We start from the raw sequence: 14440 nt of genomic DNA on the forward strand, positions 1-14440 counted from the left end.
GGCTGGAGGTGCAGTTAGGGTGTCGTGAGCTGTGGGAGCTCACCCAGCAGCAAGGGGTGGAAATGTTTAGGAACCACCTGCATTTCCTCACACCCAAGACTGAGCCTTCCTTGTTTCTCTCCAGGTAGGACGAGTCATGACATCCAGTGTCAAAGTCTGGCCTGGATGCGATGTTTTACCTTTCTCCCTGTGGCTGTGGTGGGTTTTGACAGAATGAATCACAAAATCATAGATCATTAATTGTCAGAACAGAGATGAAATCATGCCCCCTAAGACCTCCCAGATAACATGTGGTAGGGCCTGATAAGGTTCCCAGACTTAAATAAAAATGAAGGATTTCTGAGTCAGCCGATGGTGTGGTCGTTAAGGCAGCTGGGTCCACATAGCTGACTGCATGGTTTGCGTGCTGGACCTGGTGGCTTGGAAAACCCATTGAGTGTGTGTGTACATGTGTGCCCAAAATCCTGAGAGGAGAAATGGAGAAGGAATTGCGGCATGGCCATACCCCTGGAGGGTGCTTTCTCACTTTCCCTCTGTCTTTCACCAGCAAGTGCACATACTCTATAGCAAAAATTTTAAACAAGAAGAAATGACAATACCCCTAGTGAAATTTGAATTTTAGATAAGCAATGACTTAGTGTTTAGCTTGAGCATATATATCGCGTAGTATAGGCTGTATCACAAGCTGCCTGTGTTTCATCTGGCAACTCCATGGGGCAGGATGAAAGCCAGCTCTGACTGCCTGAAGACTGTACAGTGCATTTCTGAGCAGCAGGTCTGTCTGATTCCAGCAAGAAGGGCCTTACATATGACAGGCTGTAAGGCTTTAGTGGTACCAGGGCACGGTGGGCCTTTGGCACAAATTTTCATTTGTTACAGGGCAACAGATAACATCTATTTCAAATAGCTCTTATAAGGATTAAATGAATTACTACAAATAAAATCCATAAATGTTTATAATGAAATAACCCCAAAACATCGTGAGCCAGAGACTTGTGTCTGAATAATATGCAATGACTTTTCAAACATGTTTAATCTCCAAACCACACCATTGGCGCAAAGTCGGCCACATTTCCCTACTTTGCTCTCAAGTTTGATGCTGAGAAAGCAAAGGAGAGGAATGGCCTTGTTTTGATAAGGCAAGGAGGATTTTTATTAACCATAACAATTATCCAGTCATGGTGGAACCATTAGCTCAGCGTTATTACACTGCAAATATGAAAATAAAGATCAACAAAGACTCCCTGTGGTGACCATTGGGGAGTTCACAGCAAATTGCCTGCCTTAGATTATCTAGTTGAGAAGTCTCAAATCAGGCTGATCATCAGAATCAACTGGGGAATTTTCTGGAGTTTTTTTATTATAAAAATCTTTCAAACATACAACAAAACTGAAAGACTATTACAATACAAAGAGTACGCATGTCTACCATCTAGGCTCTACCATTTATGTTTTACTGTATCTTATCCAATGTCTGTTCCTCTATTCATCTATCAAAATAACTTTTTCTCTTATAATTTCAAAGGAACTACAGATATCTGTACACATTTCCTGAGCAATCTTCTGAAGCTATGAACTGCCAGGCTTTGGCCCAAGAAGTTTAGAGATCTCCTGACTTAGGAATTTTTTCAAGTTCCCCACCTTCCCTTTAGTAACTATGCTACCATCCAAAGTATATATGTGCTCAGGTCAAAGGCCAAAGAGACCTGGCAAGCTACATACTGGATGTAACTCCCTCTGCCTGAAGGTGGTACAGATCCACCTCTGCCTACATTTCACTGATGAATGGAAGCTGCATGGAACTCTTAAATTCAAAAAGGTAGGCATGGGGACCAGCAGATGGCGTAATGGTTACATTGCTGGACTCCCATGTAGTTGACCGCAGTCTAAGTCCCAGACTCCATGGCTTAAACTGATGCCAGGTGCGTGTGTGTGTGCCCAAAACCCCAAGAGGAGAATGGAGAAGGGATTGCAGCGTGGTCATCCCCCCTGGGGGGTAATTTCTTGCTTTCTGTCTCTCTCTGTCTCTCCAGGGAGCATACACACCCTATAGCAAAAATCTCTCTTTTTTTTTTTTTTTTTTTTTTGAAAAAAAGGTAGGGATGAATGATTTTACAGAGAGTGGTGCTATGGAAGAACACTGGGATATGCAGGAAGAGTAATGCAATCTAATACAGGAAATCACCTACTTAACCCAGGCTCTCCAGTGTACAGACAAGGAAGCTCATGTCCAAGGAGGCGCTGAGCCAGAAAAGGAATGGAACCAAGGTCTCCTGATTGCCACCCTTGTCCGGTATAGGGCTGCCTCCCTGGCACTTTCATTCATTAATCTAACCATCCAGTGCCTCCTGTATACAAGGCACTGAAAAATAAGACAGGCCCCGCTACCGAGAAGTTCCCAGTCCCATTTAAAGTGTTTCTATTATAACCTATCACAGGCACATTTCAGTGTGTTCACCAAATTACCTGAAGCCGTCAGTGCCTTTCAAAACTAACAGAGACATTGCCTTTGAGGAGAAAGACCCCTTTGTGTTCTTTGTTTCCAGTCAGAGGGAGTCATTTCCCAGCACAGCCTGCTGAGACCCCACGTGGTCGTGCGGCTCACCCAGATGCAGAATGTGTCCATGACCCAGGGGCCTGGACCATTGAGAACCTTCCCAGAGCACAGTCAGTGACAGCAGAATGGCTTTCCTCTGAGTCATTCAGCTACAAAAATCTGAGCCCAGCGTTCATATCCATTTTCATTTAGAGAGAAAGAAATATTCCAAGGGGCAGAAATACTAGAGATTTTTAAACAAATCTGAAGATTATCTAGAAATACGATGGTTTGGTTTGCAAATGATGTTTGATACCCTCACTAGCTATCACTGTGAAGACTGCCATCTTTAAAGATGGTAAAATAGTACGCTAATATAAAACTGCTGCGTCCACTCTTTGTAAAATCACGGACTAGAGCTAGGTGGACTCTCAAACATCACCAATGCCAAGCCGCCTCATTTTACAGGTAATAAACATGACGATCGCGTGTTTCACTTTGCCCGCTATTATTCCAAGCAACTGACATGTTACCTCATTTTTCCTCATAACCACTAGGTATTATAACCATTCCCATTTTGTAATTGAAGAGGTTGAGACTCAGAGAGGTTAAGTGATGGTCAGGGTCATCTAATCTGATGGAGAAAGGTCTGAGATGTGAACTGGAACTCCAGGCCTTTAATCCTGTGTTCCTTTTATGTGAAAGGGAATAGAGTGGGGGAACCAGCAGTTAGCGTAATGGCTATGTCGCTGGACTCCCACGTAGTCGACCACGGTTCGTGTCCCAGACCCGGTGGCTTAAAACTCACGCCGGGCGCGTGTGCGTGCGTGCCCAAGATCCCGAGAGGAGAATGGAGGAGAAGGGATTGCGGCGTGACCATCCCCCCTGGGGGGTGATTTCTCGCTTTCTGTCTCTATGTCTCTCTCTGTCTGTCTGGCGAGCGCACGCGCCCTACAGTGAAAATCTCTCCAAAAAAAAAAAGAAAAAAAAAAAAAAGGGAATAGAGTGGTCACTTTTGTGGGGCCACAGAGTTCCCAGACATTGGCAGTAATTAGCAATAGTCCGTGACACTGCACCGGCTGCGGTGGGGATACCGATGTAAAAGCAACTTCTGTCCTCTATGAGCTTCGGCTGGGAAAGGAGGGAAGAGAGCGTGAGCAAGGGAAGCCAGACGAAGAGAGAATTTCAAGATGTTTTTTTGGTGGTGATAAATTCTACTAAAGAGTCAAAGATATTAAAGACTGGTACCAGAAAGCCATCCAGTACCATGTCAATTATGCAATGGCTGTTGAACTTTCAACAATTGATTTTCAGAGACTGATGAGGGTAGGGAATGATTTTGGGAAAAAATAAGAAATCACTAAAGGAGGAGGAAGTGAAAAGAGGCAGTTTTAGACTATTGAAAAAGAAAAAAGAAGAAGAATCAAGGGATAACCGGGTCACCTAGATGGTGGGGAATCAGATCCCACATGGCTGACTGGTTCAAGTCTTGACCCTGGTGGCTTGGAGGAAAAAAAAAAAAATACTGGGCACTTATGTTGCATGCCCGAAATCCCAATAGGATGGAGAAATGGAGGAGAGGGAATTGTGGAATGGCCATGTCCCATTGGTGGCTGCTCTCCCCCCCCCTTCTCTCTCTCTCTCTCTCTTTCTTTCCATCCATCTCTCCATCTCTCTATAGAAACTATGTCCTCTGGCAGTTAAAAAAAAGAAGAATATAGGAATAATTGATACAAACAGGGTGGAAATATTTTAATTTGGATTGGGGAGAACTGAGCATGTTATTATGTGGAAAAGAAGGTGTCAACCAAGAGAAATAAATTTATTATGGACCAGAACAAGAGGATTAACTTCTTAGAGAAAGCAAAGAATATTCATTCATCGTTAAATTATGCATTCTTTCAGCCACGATTGTAAAGTGTCTACTGTGGGGACCAGCAGATGGCATAATGGTTATGTCACTGGACTCTCATGTAATTGACCATGGTTGTACTCGTCCTGAATCCAGCAGCTTAAAACTCATGCAGGGCACATGTGCATGTGGGCCCAAAATCCTAAGAGAAGAACGGAGGAGAAGGGACTGTGTGGTATGCCCATCTCCCCCGGGGAATGATTTCTCGCTTTCTGTCTCTCTGCCATCTCTCTCTGTTTCTCCAGCCAGTATATGTATCCTATAACAAAACAAAACAAAAAAGCATCTATTGTGAACTGTATTTGCACTTTGGAATGAGCAAAATAGATCCAGCACCAGCCCCCATAGCCTAGTGACTGGGGGCGCCATGACTGTCCACAGTTCAAATCCTGGCCCTAGTGGCCTGGGAAACATACTGGGCTCATATACACATATGCCTAAAATACTGACAGGATGGCGAAATGGAGGAAAAGGGATTGAGGCGTGACAATGCTCCATGGGGAGTGCTTTCTCCTCCCTTTCTCTGGCTCACTCTCTCTGGAGAATGCATGTGCTCTCTGGCAATTTACATCATCATCATCATAAACAGATCAAGATGGACTCATGGACTAAAGAGTCTAAAAAGGAAGAAGGACCCAACCTCTTTGGCATAGCCGGTAACAGACTGTGGAGCTGAAAGTAACTGAGTCCTCAACTGTCAGCCCAAAAACACACTGGGCACAGGTGCCCAGGATCCTGACAGGCGGAGGACTGGTAGAAGGGCACTGTGGTCTGACCAAGCCCTGCGGAGGGTGCGTCTCTTACACACAAGTCAGACTTTCAGTAAACCATTTAAATATGTGTATATGTGCATGTGTGTATGTGTATATATGTGTGTGTATATATATCTATTTATAAACTTATTTATAAAATATAATTGTATACTTTGTTATATAGTTATTATATACACAGGAAAAAAATGCCAGATGCTATAGGAGCCAAAGCAAAAAAATGGGCCTTAGGCTGAATAGATTATTCGAAGTCTTCTAAATAGGAAAAAGGAGAATGAGGACAAAGGATAAAGGCATAAATATCATGAAAACATTGAAGAAAGAAGAGAATCTTCTTAGTGAGTAGGAGGATTAAAAATGTCTATTGAGAGAAAAGAACATGTTGAAGGACAGTGGGAGAAATATTGGAATCCATCCACAGCCATCCCATTTTGCATGTGATACATGTAGGTGGGAGGAGTTTAGACATGGTCTCGCTGTGTCCTGATCCTCCTACCTCAGCACCCCAAGCAGCTAGGACCACCGATATCAGTACCACACTTGACCTCCGAGGGAAGGTCAGGAATTGAACATGGGCCTCCTGTGTGGCCTTGGCCTCCCAAGCAGCCGCATTCCAGTGTGCAATACCACAGCTGGGCCTTGGAAATCCAATTCGATATTGGCAAAAGAGAAATATATGGGGTCATTGGAAAAGTCATGATATATTTTTTCTAGGTAAAAATATGTAATAACTTTTCTGACAATCCAATATTTGCCACAAAGCATGAAAAACTGTTATGAAGTTGGTTAGCATGACCCAATGGCTCAGTTTTCTGACTCTTTCAAAGAAATCTTAGCCTAGAGTAAATGCAAATAAAGCAAATGGTGGGATGGGTAGAGCGAGCATGCTGGTGGCTGTCATGGCCGATACAACAGAATTTGAGGGGACAAAGGATTTGGTTTCTAGAGAAAGCCTAGTGTCTAGTAGCTAGGGAGATGAGCGGAGCCCAAAGACAATAAACCAAGTTGATAAGGTCTTAATGAAGGCCAAGAACAAGCTGGAAAGATAGGAGGTCAAGGGAAAAGAGAAAGGGAGAGGAAGATGCCATCAGAGTGGGAGGATAGACCCACATAATGAACTACCAGGTTCAGTCAGATCAATAGAGAACCGAAATTGGGTTAGTGATGAAGGTCATTAGTGCTGAGAAGGAACTCTGAAGCTGAGGAGAGATAGGAATTAATGGCAATTAGAACTCAGAGAATGCTGTCCTTTCTGCTTTGCAGCTTAGAGAAAATAAACTGTATGAGTTTTCTAAACCAGATAAAGGTATCTATACATGCACTGTCAGATGTGTGTGTGTATGTACACACACTCATAGACCATAAGTACCTGTCACCAAACTTTTTTCTGACTGTGGATTATGTTTCATTCAAACTTCAGTATAACTCAGGACAAGCCAGAGAGCTGGGTAACCTCCCTTCACTGTAAATACCATTTACCGAGCACTTTTTTTTTTTTTTTGGGAAGAAAGATAAGACGGGACATTTTCAATGAGATTTGAAACAGATTTCAGAGACTTTTTCCGATATAGACTCAAGAGATCTTGACAATCTATTGGATATGTGAGATGAGGAAAGAGAGTCAAAGATGGACTGAGGCAGAAAATTGGTTATTATTTCCCCCACACTGACCCATGACCACATGACTTATAAGATGCAGAGCCAGGTTCATCTGTCCTGGGCTCTTAGCAATACATCACATTCCTCCCCTTCTGCCATTCTACAGACTCTTTCACACTCCAAGTCTCATTTCTGAAGGTATCAGTTTCCGTCTTGTGCCTTTTACCACATTCCCACTGCGTTGACAAAGGCTATTAACTGTGCTTCCTCTGCCTGGTGAGGAGTCCCAAGCTGTGCCTCTGCAGTGGTGTTACAGGTCCCACTCTCGGCCTTACCACTCCACTTGCTGTGATTGTGGGCTTACCTATCCATCTCCCAATGAGACTGACTTCATGAATGGAAAAGACCCAGCTCTGAGTCCTAGCGCTTAGCCCAGTGTCAGCCCCAGACTAGCTGCCCAACAGGTGTTTTTACTGTATTAAAAGGCCTCATGCTAATTCCAGGTTGCATGCTACATTTAACAAGAGACATAAAATGTCAACAAAGGACATTATAACCGGCTTTGTGCCATTACCATGTAAAATATTCTAAAATAAAAGTGTAACTGAAACACAAGTGCATGCATTTGTGTTTGGAATCAAGCTAGTTATCCACCTGACATCTTTATTTGTTGAGGCTTTCCTCCTGAGCCCGGAATGTGTTGCAATATTCCAGTTTTGCCACTTCTTTCTTATTTCCCTGAAGCCAAGTACCTGCAACCATTGCTTAGAAGGTCCTTATCTAGAAGAGCCCAGCTAATGGATCCAGGAGCTATCTTCTGGGGGAGAAAAAAATGCTCCTATAAAAAAATAATAATAAAATAAAAATCTGGAAACGGTGACCTGGGTGAGCGTGCTGAGGTGATGTGATTGTTTCAGTTCCACCTCCGAGAACACTTGTATGGAAGAGTGCGAACGGAGACGTGGGCTTCCTGAGCTCCCTATTCCCCGGCAGCCTCCTATCCTTCCCTCTGTGACAGTGCGAGACCTGGAAGGGAAGTGATACACCGGGCTGGGAAGTGACAGCTCACAGTAGTTGCACTTTTCACAATAGAGCACCTTTGGTCTCACATGGAAAAATAGTCTCCTTACATTTGAGGTTAAAAATAAAGATTTTTCCAGTTCGGCAGGTGGTATGGTGGTTAAGGACTCCCGCATGGCCTACCATGGTTCAAATCCCAGATCTGGGAGCTTACTATCTCCTTTTCCCTTTTTTTTTTTTTTTTCTCTCTCTCTCTCTCTCTGGTCAAATTTAAAAATAACAATAACAAATTAAATAAATAAGTAATTCTTTTTTAAATAAAGATTTTTTTCCACCCTTTTTGGCTTTTGAAGTATTCGCAGAACTCTTCAAAATGGAATCCCATGTTCCAGACCCTCTTTGTGAATCACACCACGTGGTGTCGTGTATGGGTTTCTTCAGGGGGTTAAGCCTTCAGGAATGATATGCTAAATATCAGGAGATGACAGGAACCGCGAAAGCTCCTGGTCTGCCATCAGTCATCTTGTCGCCAGAAAACACAGCCCACTCATTCCAAAATGTGGCTCCCCTGGAGATTTTTTTCCCTGTAACAAATTATCCTGGAGGGATATCAAAGCCCCATTGTTTCTTATTTAAAAGTCATAAGTTAAGACCTCAAAGACACATAAGTGGCAGTATATGAAAATTCATGTTTCCACCAGCAACTTGGCACTTTCAGTGCAGTGATAAAATCACTTTGTTCTGCCGCTCCTTCAGAGCCTAGGGAAGAATCAAGCCATTGTGCAGATTACTTAAAATTCCACAGCGCCTGCTCTGCGTGGCCAGAGAATGCTAAGAATGTGCAGCTGTTGCTCCCGCGGAAGGTTCTAACTGGGGCAGCGACTGCGCTCTCACACAGCTGTGGTTAATTTGAGCTGAAGATTTTTAATTGCCTTTGTGTCAAGATTTATTAAATAACATTTTAGAGGAACAAAAACTGTAATAGTCATATTAGGAGGATGCTGACAGAAGAAAATAATTGGAACCCAGCTTTTTTGCCTTAAAAGCCAAGTCTGAGAATATCTTTTCCACATGACTTGCTTCCAGACAACCCAGGAAAAGAGTTTCAAGTTAGATCTGGCTGCAGAAGCCCTCAGGGCCTGTGCAAGAGCTCAGCCGCTTCTCCCCTTCCTCATTTGTCTGGGAGTACTTCTGAGTGGCTTTCTCTCGTTTCCACACTCTCGACCCTATTATAGCGGAGGCAGGAGGCAGAGTGCTCAGGGCATTAGTGGGCGACTGGCTGCTCCCGGAAGCGGTCTGCATTATCTTCACCAGCCTTTGTGACTGCTGTTTTTGTATTACATCCAGTCCAACCGGGACAATACCGTGAGGGGTCCAACCCCTCCCTACATAGTATTGAGCAGCTGGATGAATGAGCAAAAGATAGAAATGGGGACCTTTCCTGGATTTTCTGCCAAGGCAAAGCAGGGAGAATGAGAGGCCCTTTTACTAATTACGGACTCAACTAATGTCCCTTAAGAGGAAAGTTGCCAACTGCCTCAAGGAAGGTTTTGAATACGAAGAGAGGCAAACCAGGAAGATGGCAAAATAAGTCATATATCCTCACTACCATACTAAAATCTCAATGATGTTTTGCATTTTTACTAAATGTCCCCTTATAACAAGAAAACTTCAATGGTCAGGCCATTTCAAAGTGCTTACACGTGCAAACTGCCGTCTAGGTGCAGAGGGCACCAAGAAGTGTTCAGGGCAGGCGCTCTAGTGAGGGACCTGGAGACCCCAGTACAAGCACACAGCACTGAAGTGCTGTTCACACACTTGCTCCAACAGAGCTGAGGGTGTGAGGTGTACTTCCTGCCAGAAGAGGCAAGCATCTGGTCTGGGCCTAGAGATAGGGAGGTTCATAATGAAAAGATAATGAATGCTTAAAGAAACGGTGCTATATGCATATACACAGGCAATGGAATAATATTCAGCCACAAAAAGGAAATCCTGACATTAGCGACAACACATATGAACCTAGAAGAGATTTATGCCAAGTGAAATAAGCCAGGCTCAGAAAGAAACACCACCTGATCACACTTACATGTAGAATCTAAAAAAACGAACCCATAGGAGCAGAGAGTGGAATGGTGAGTGCCAGGCGGTGGGGAAATGGGAGATGTAGGTCAGAAGATACAAAGTTTGGGACCAGCAGTTAGTGTAATGGCTATGTCGCTGGACTCCCATGTAGTCGACCATGGTTCGAGTCCCGGACCCGGTGGCTTAAACTCACACCAGGCACGTGTGCATGCGTGCCCAGGATACCGAGAGGAGAATGAAGGAGAAGAGATTGCAGCATGGCCATTCCTCCTGGGGGGTGATTTCTCATTTTCTGTCTCTCTGTCTCTCTCTTTCTGGTGAGCGCACACGCCCTATAACAAAAACCTCTAAAAAAAAAAATAAAATAAGGAAGATACAAAGTTTTAGTTATACAGCATGAAAAAATTCTGGAGACTTAGTGTACAGCATGGTGACTGTGGTTAATGATATTGTATAACATACTTAAAATTAGTTAAGAGAGTATATGTTAAATGTCCTCACCACAAAAAGGAGAAAAAAAAGAGTTACTATATGAGGCGATTAATTGGTTAACCAATTTAATTGTGGTAATCATTTCACATATATACACAGATCAAATAACCACCTTATATTCCTTAAATTTATACAATTTTTAAAAGAATTATTTATTTAATGTTCTTTATTATTACTATTTTTTCAATTTGACCAGAGAGAAACAGAGAGAGGTAGAGAGAGGGAGGGAGGGAAAGTGAGAAAGCACGCTTCCAGGTCCAGAACGCTAACCACCACCAGCCATGTGGGAGTCCAGCGCCTTTACCACCACGCCATTTGCCGGCCCCAAATTTATACAATTTTTTCAAGACCTCAGTAAAGCTAGGGAGAAAAAAAGAAAAGAGGAATAAGAAGAACATTTCAAACTGCGGATCAAGGAGAACGAAAGCACGGCAGCTTGGAAACAAATGTCTTACAGAAGGAATTGTATGGAGCTGGACGTGACAATAAAGTGGGTGAAGGGAGGGAGGGTAGGGATTTTATTTTATTTTTTTCTCCCAAAGACTGAGGAGGTAAAATAAGACTAAATTTGGAAAGTTGAAATGCCACTTAGGGAGTCTGAATCTTATTCTTGGGCATGAGAAGTCACTGAATGCTGTGGAGGTAGAGAGTGACATGGTTTTCAAGCATGTCATCTTGCTAGCGGGTCTGCTGGATTTCAAAGCCTCACTCATTTGCTTATGCAAAGGCCAAATGATTACTATATATATATGCCAGGCAGAGAGCCTGAGGACTGAATTATGGCCAGGAAAATATGGACACGGTGGGGAAGAGAGAAGGGAACGCCTGCAAAGCCGCAGTCTGGGCTTCACATCCTAAACTTGCTACTTTCTAGCTCTGCAACCCAAGACAATGGAGTTATCTTCCCTGTGCTCAACTTTCTCATCTGTAAAATGGGGATAATAACAGTACCTGCCTGTGGTTATTTTAAATTGATTCTCATAAAATGCTTTGAACTGTGGCTTGGTATCATCAGTACCTGGCAAAGATTAGCTATTATTTTCAGACGTAAGATTCTATGAGTTACAAACTAGCTGAACTTGGAGGCAAGAGAAAGAGTCAAAGATGTAATGTTCATCAAGAGGATATGGCAGATATTCTGAATTAATAGAAATAGAAAAAAAAAACAGAAAAATTATATTGAACATTTTACAAAATAACTATAATCTTCAAAGTGTCAACAAAACTCAGAAGAACTGTTCTGTATTCAAGGAGACCAGCCAGACATGACAACTGAACACAATGTGTGATTCTGAACCTGATTCACACTCTTCAAAGGACATTACTAAGTCAACTGAAATTTGCGTCGGATCTGGCTAACCATGATTTGAATCCCAACTCTGATGGTGTGTGTGTGTGTGTGTGTGTGTGTGTGTACTCAAAATCTCAACAGGGAAGAAAAATGGAGAAGGGATTGCAGTATGACCATGGCCCACTAGAAGATGCTTTCTTACTCCCTCTGGCAATTAAAAATCAAGAATGGATGACCCCCATGGCCCAGTGGTTAACAGAGCTACATCCCACGTGGCTGACCATGGTTCGAATGGGGTCTGAGTATGTTCTTGTTTCCTTATTTGTAGAAAACGACACAAACATATTCTGGAGCAATGAGGCATCCAATCAGTAACTTATTTTCAAATGTTTCAAAAGTTCTTTATACTCAGAATTCTTCTGTAAGTTGGTGATATTGAAAATAAAATCATTTCTTTTGAAAATTAACAGCTAACATTTGTTCAGCACTCACTGCTCAGGCATCGTGATCAGTGCTTTGCACATGAGCAAGGCAGCTCCCCAGGAAACGTCACTGACCTGCACATCTACCAGGACAGACTCCTATGCCCGTCCTCTGTGCCCCTGTGGCAGTACGAAGTCTCCTTTAGCCTACTGTAACTACTTTATGTCACGCTTCCACAGACTGCGAGCTCTTTGGGGGCAAGGCCTGTATTCCATTCTCCATTCATACCTATCATTCCCGGCCCTGCTCCGGTGTATCATAGGAGCTCAGTACATACTTGTGAATAATGCACTGAGGCTTGCTCACCATGGTGACTACAGTCAAAATGAGGCACCAGACTTAGAATGCATACCTGACACATGCCTTCTTTTCAAGGTGGTCCTGGCTCTGGCAAAGGCACCCAGTGCAAAAAGCTGGTGGAAAAATACGGATTTACATATCTCTCAACGGGTGAGCTCCTGCATAACGAACTGGCATCAGAATCTGAAAGAAGCAAGTTGATCAGAGACATCATGGAACGTGGAGACCTGGTGCCCTCAGTAAGCAGCACAACCTGCCCCTGACAGCAGCCTCCCCTGGCAGAGCCAATACTCAGGACAATGCATTTGAGTCTGAACTGCTGGAACCAGGAAACCCAAGGGCCTTAGTTGTGTTTTCCTTCTCTCCTATGTAACAATCTGGAAGCAGGCAGGTCTACACAGGCAGCCCATCTACCAGGTGGTACAGGCTCAGGTTCCTCTGTCTTGCTCTGCTACCCTCTTGAGAGTTATCCTATTCTACATTTTACCCCAAACCAGTCTCCACTTTGGCAGCAGTGGGAGGGGTCTTCAAAACAGAGATGAATGTGGTGCTGCAAAAATTTGGAATTTTTGTCATATAAATAAAGAATATCCCTTTTTATGCCTGTTTTCTTTCAAGTCACCATCCAGCTGAGAAGTTGGGTGTCACAGGCATCAAAAAGTACTCATGCCTGCCATGTGCAGTCCCGTGCTTGACTCTGTAATTGAGGCTTGTACGATATGATCCCCATTAGCTCATAGAGCTTTCTGCTTCCTCTTTGACCAGCTGCCACCTGCTTCCCACCTGGAGGCCAGAGTGATCCTCATGAAGGAACACAAATCATTGCAGTTACCTCATAGCTGGCCTCCTGGTCTGCTCTTTCCTCCCCTCCCGTGTACTCTTTCCATCGCAGCCAGAGTGGCTTCTTTAAAACATTTATCAAATTGTGTTATCTCTTTCCTTAGGCCCTTCTGTTAGCTCCCCACTGCACTTGGAATGCAGTCCAGAGTCTTCTCACGGCTATGGCTTTCAGCTACCTCTCAGCATGATTTCCCACCGCTGTCATCTCGCTTCTCCCACCAGCCACTGACCTCCTCATTGCCCCTCCCACGAGTCAGGCTGTTCCTTTGCACTTGCTGTTTCTTCAGCCAGAGTATTCTTCCTGTTGTATTCACTTCATTTACTCCTTTCCTTTATCGATGTCTCTGCCCACATGTCACAGTTCGTCAGAGCCCTTTCATGACCACCCCACCTCTGGCATTCTGTATCTCTGCTCTGCTTTAATTTTTGTGCCTGTGAATTATGTCTAGCTAACGATTATGTTCAAGGATATTTCAAAAAGTTTGTGGAAAAATGAAATTAAAATATGAGTTTACCTTAGCACAAAAAAAGTCTGAAATTCATGCATAGTTTTTTCGTAATGCAGTTGTCCATGAACTCTTCAAAGACCTCTTGTACTTATTTGTCCGTCTATTGTCTGTCTTCCTTGGCAGAATGCTAACATCATGAAAAGTTAATCATGATTATCTAATGATACATTCTGACCACGCTTATGATGGCTGTATTCTCTAAGCCCCAGTCAGAATTAGAGAACAAGGAATTTCCCCCATCTTGGCATCTGACTGCATTTTTCCAAACCCATTCCCAAGTTTCCATGCATCTTTCCTCCCTTATTTTCCATAAGCACTTGTTAAATCAAAAAATTTAACAGAGAACAATTTTGCTAGAAAATATTACTTCATGTCTACAAAAAGTCTTCTTCAGTCAATGGATGTCAAGTTTTATAAAATATTTACCAGAAAAAATTACAGTGAAATGCAATTTATACCATGCTTTTTCTAGTTGTAAATTGCATTATACATAGTTCATACAGTACTACCATGTGACACATGGCTGCCCTATTCATCTAATTTTAGATGCCATTATTTTAAGGCACACCAGTAAGATATAACCAGTAAGAATAAACACCAAAAGCT

The 14440-nt window shown here is 43.1% G+C and overlaps 1 protein-coding gene across 2 annotated transcripts in view; it reads left to right on the plus strand.

Moving 5' to 3' along the window:
- The window catches only part of AK5 (adenylate kinase 5), a 271423-nt gene that overhangs the window by 225966 nt on the left and 31017 nt on the right, over window positions 1-14440 (plus strand). For both annotated transcript variants that reach the window (XM_006146062.3, XM_014586854.2), the window contains exon 11: window positions 12561-12724. In XM_006146062.3, coding sequence (XP_006146124.1) covers window positions 12561-12724 — 164 coding nt within the window. The remainder of the gene's footprint in view (window positions 1-12560; window positions 12725-14440) is intronic.

This window comes from Tupaia chinensis, unplaced genomic scaffold (genome assembly GCF_000334495.1).
Source record: "Tupaia chinensis unplaced genomic scaffold, TupChi_1.0 Scaffold000164_1, whole genome shotgun sequence".
NCBI classification, from domain to species: Eukaryota; Metazoa; Chordata; class Mammalia; order Scandentia; family Tupaiidae; genus Tupaia; species Tupaia belangeri.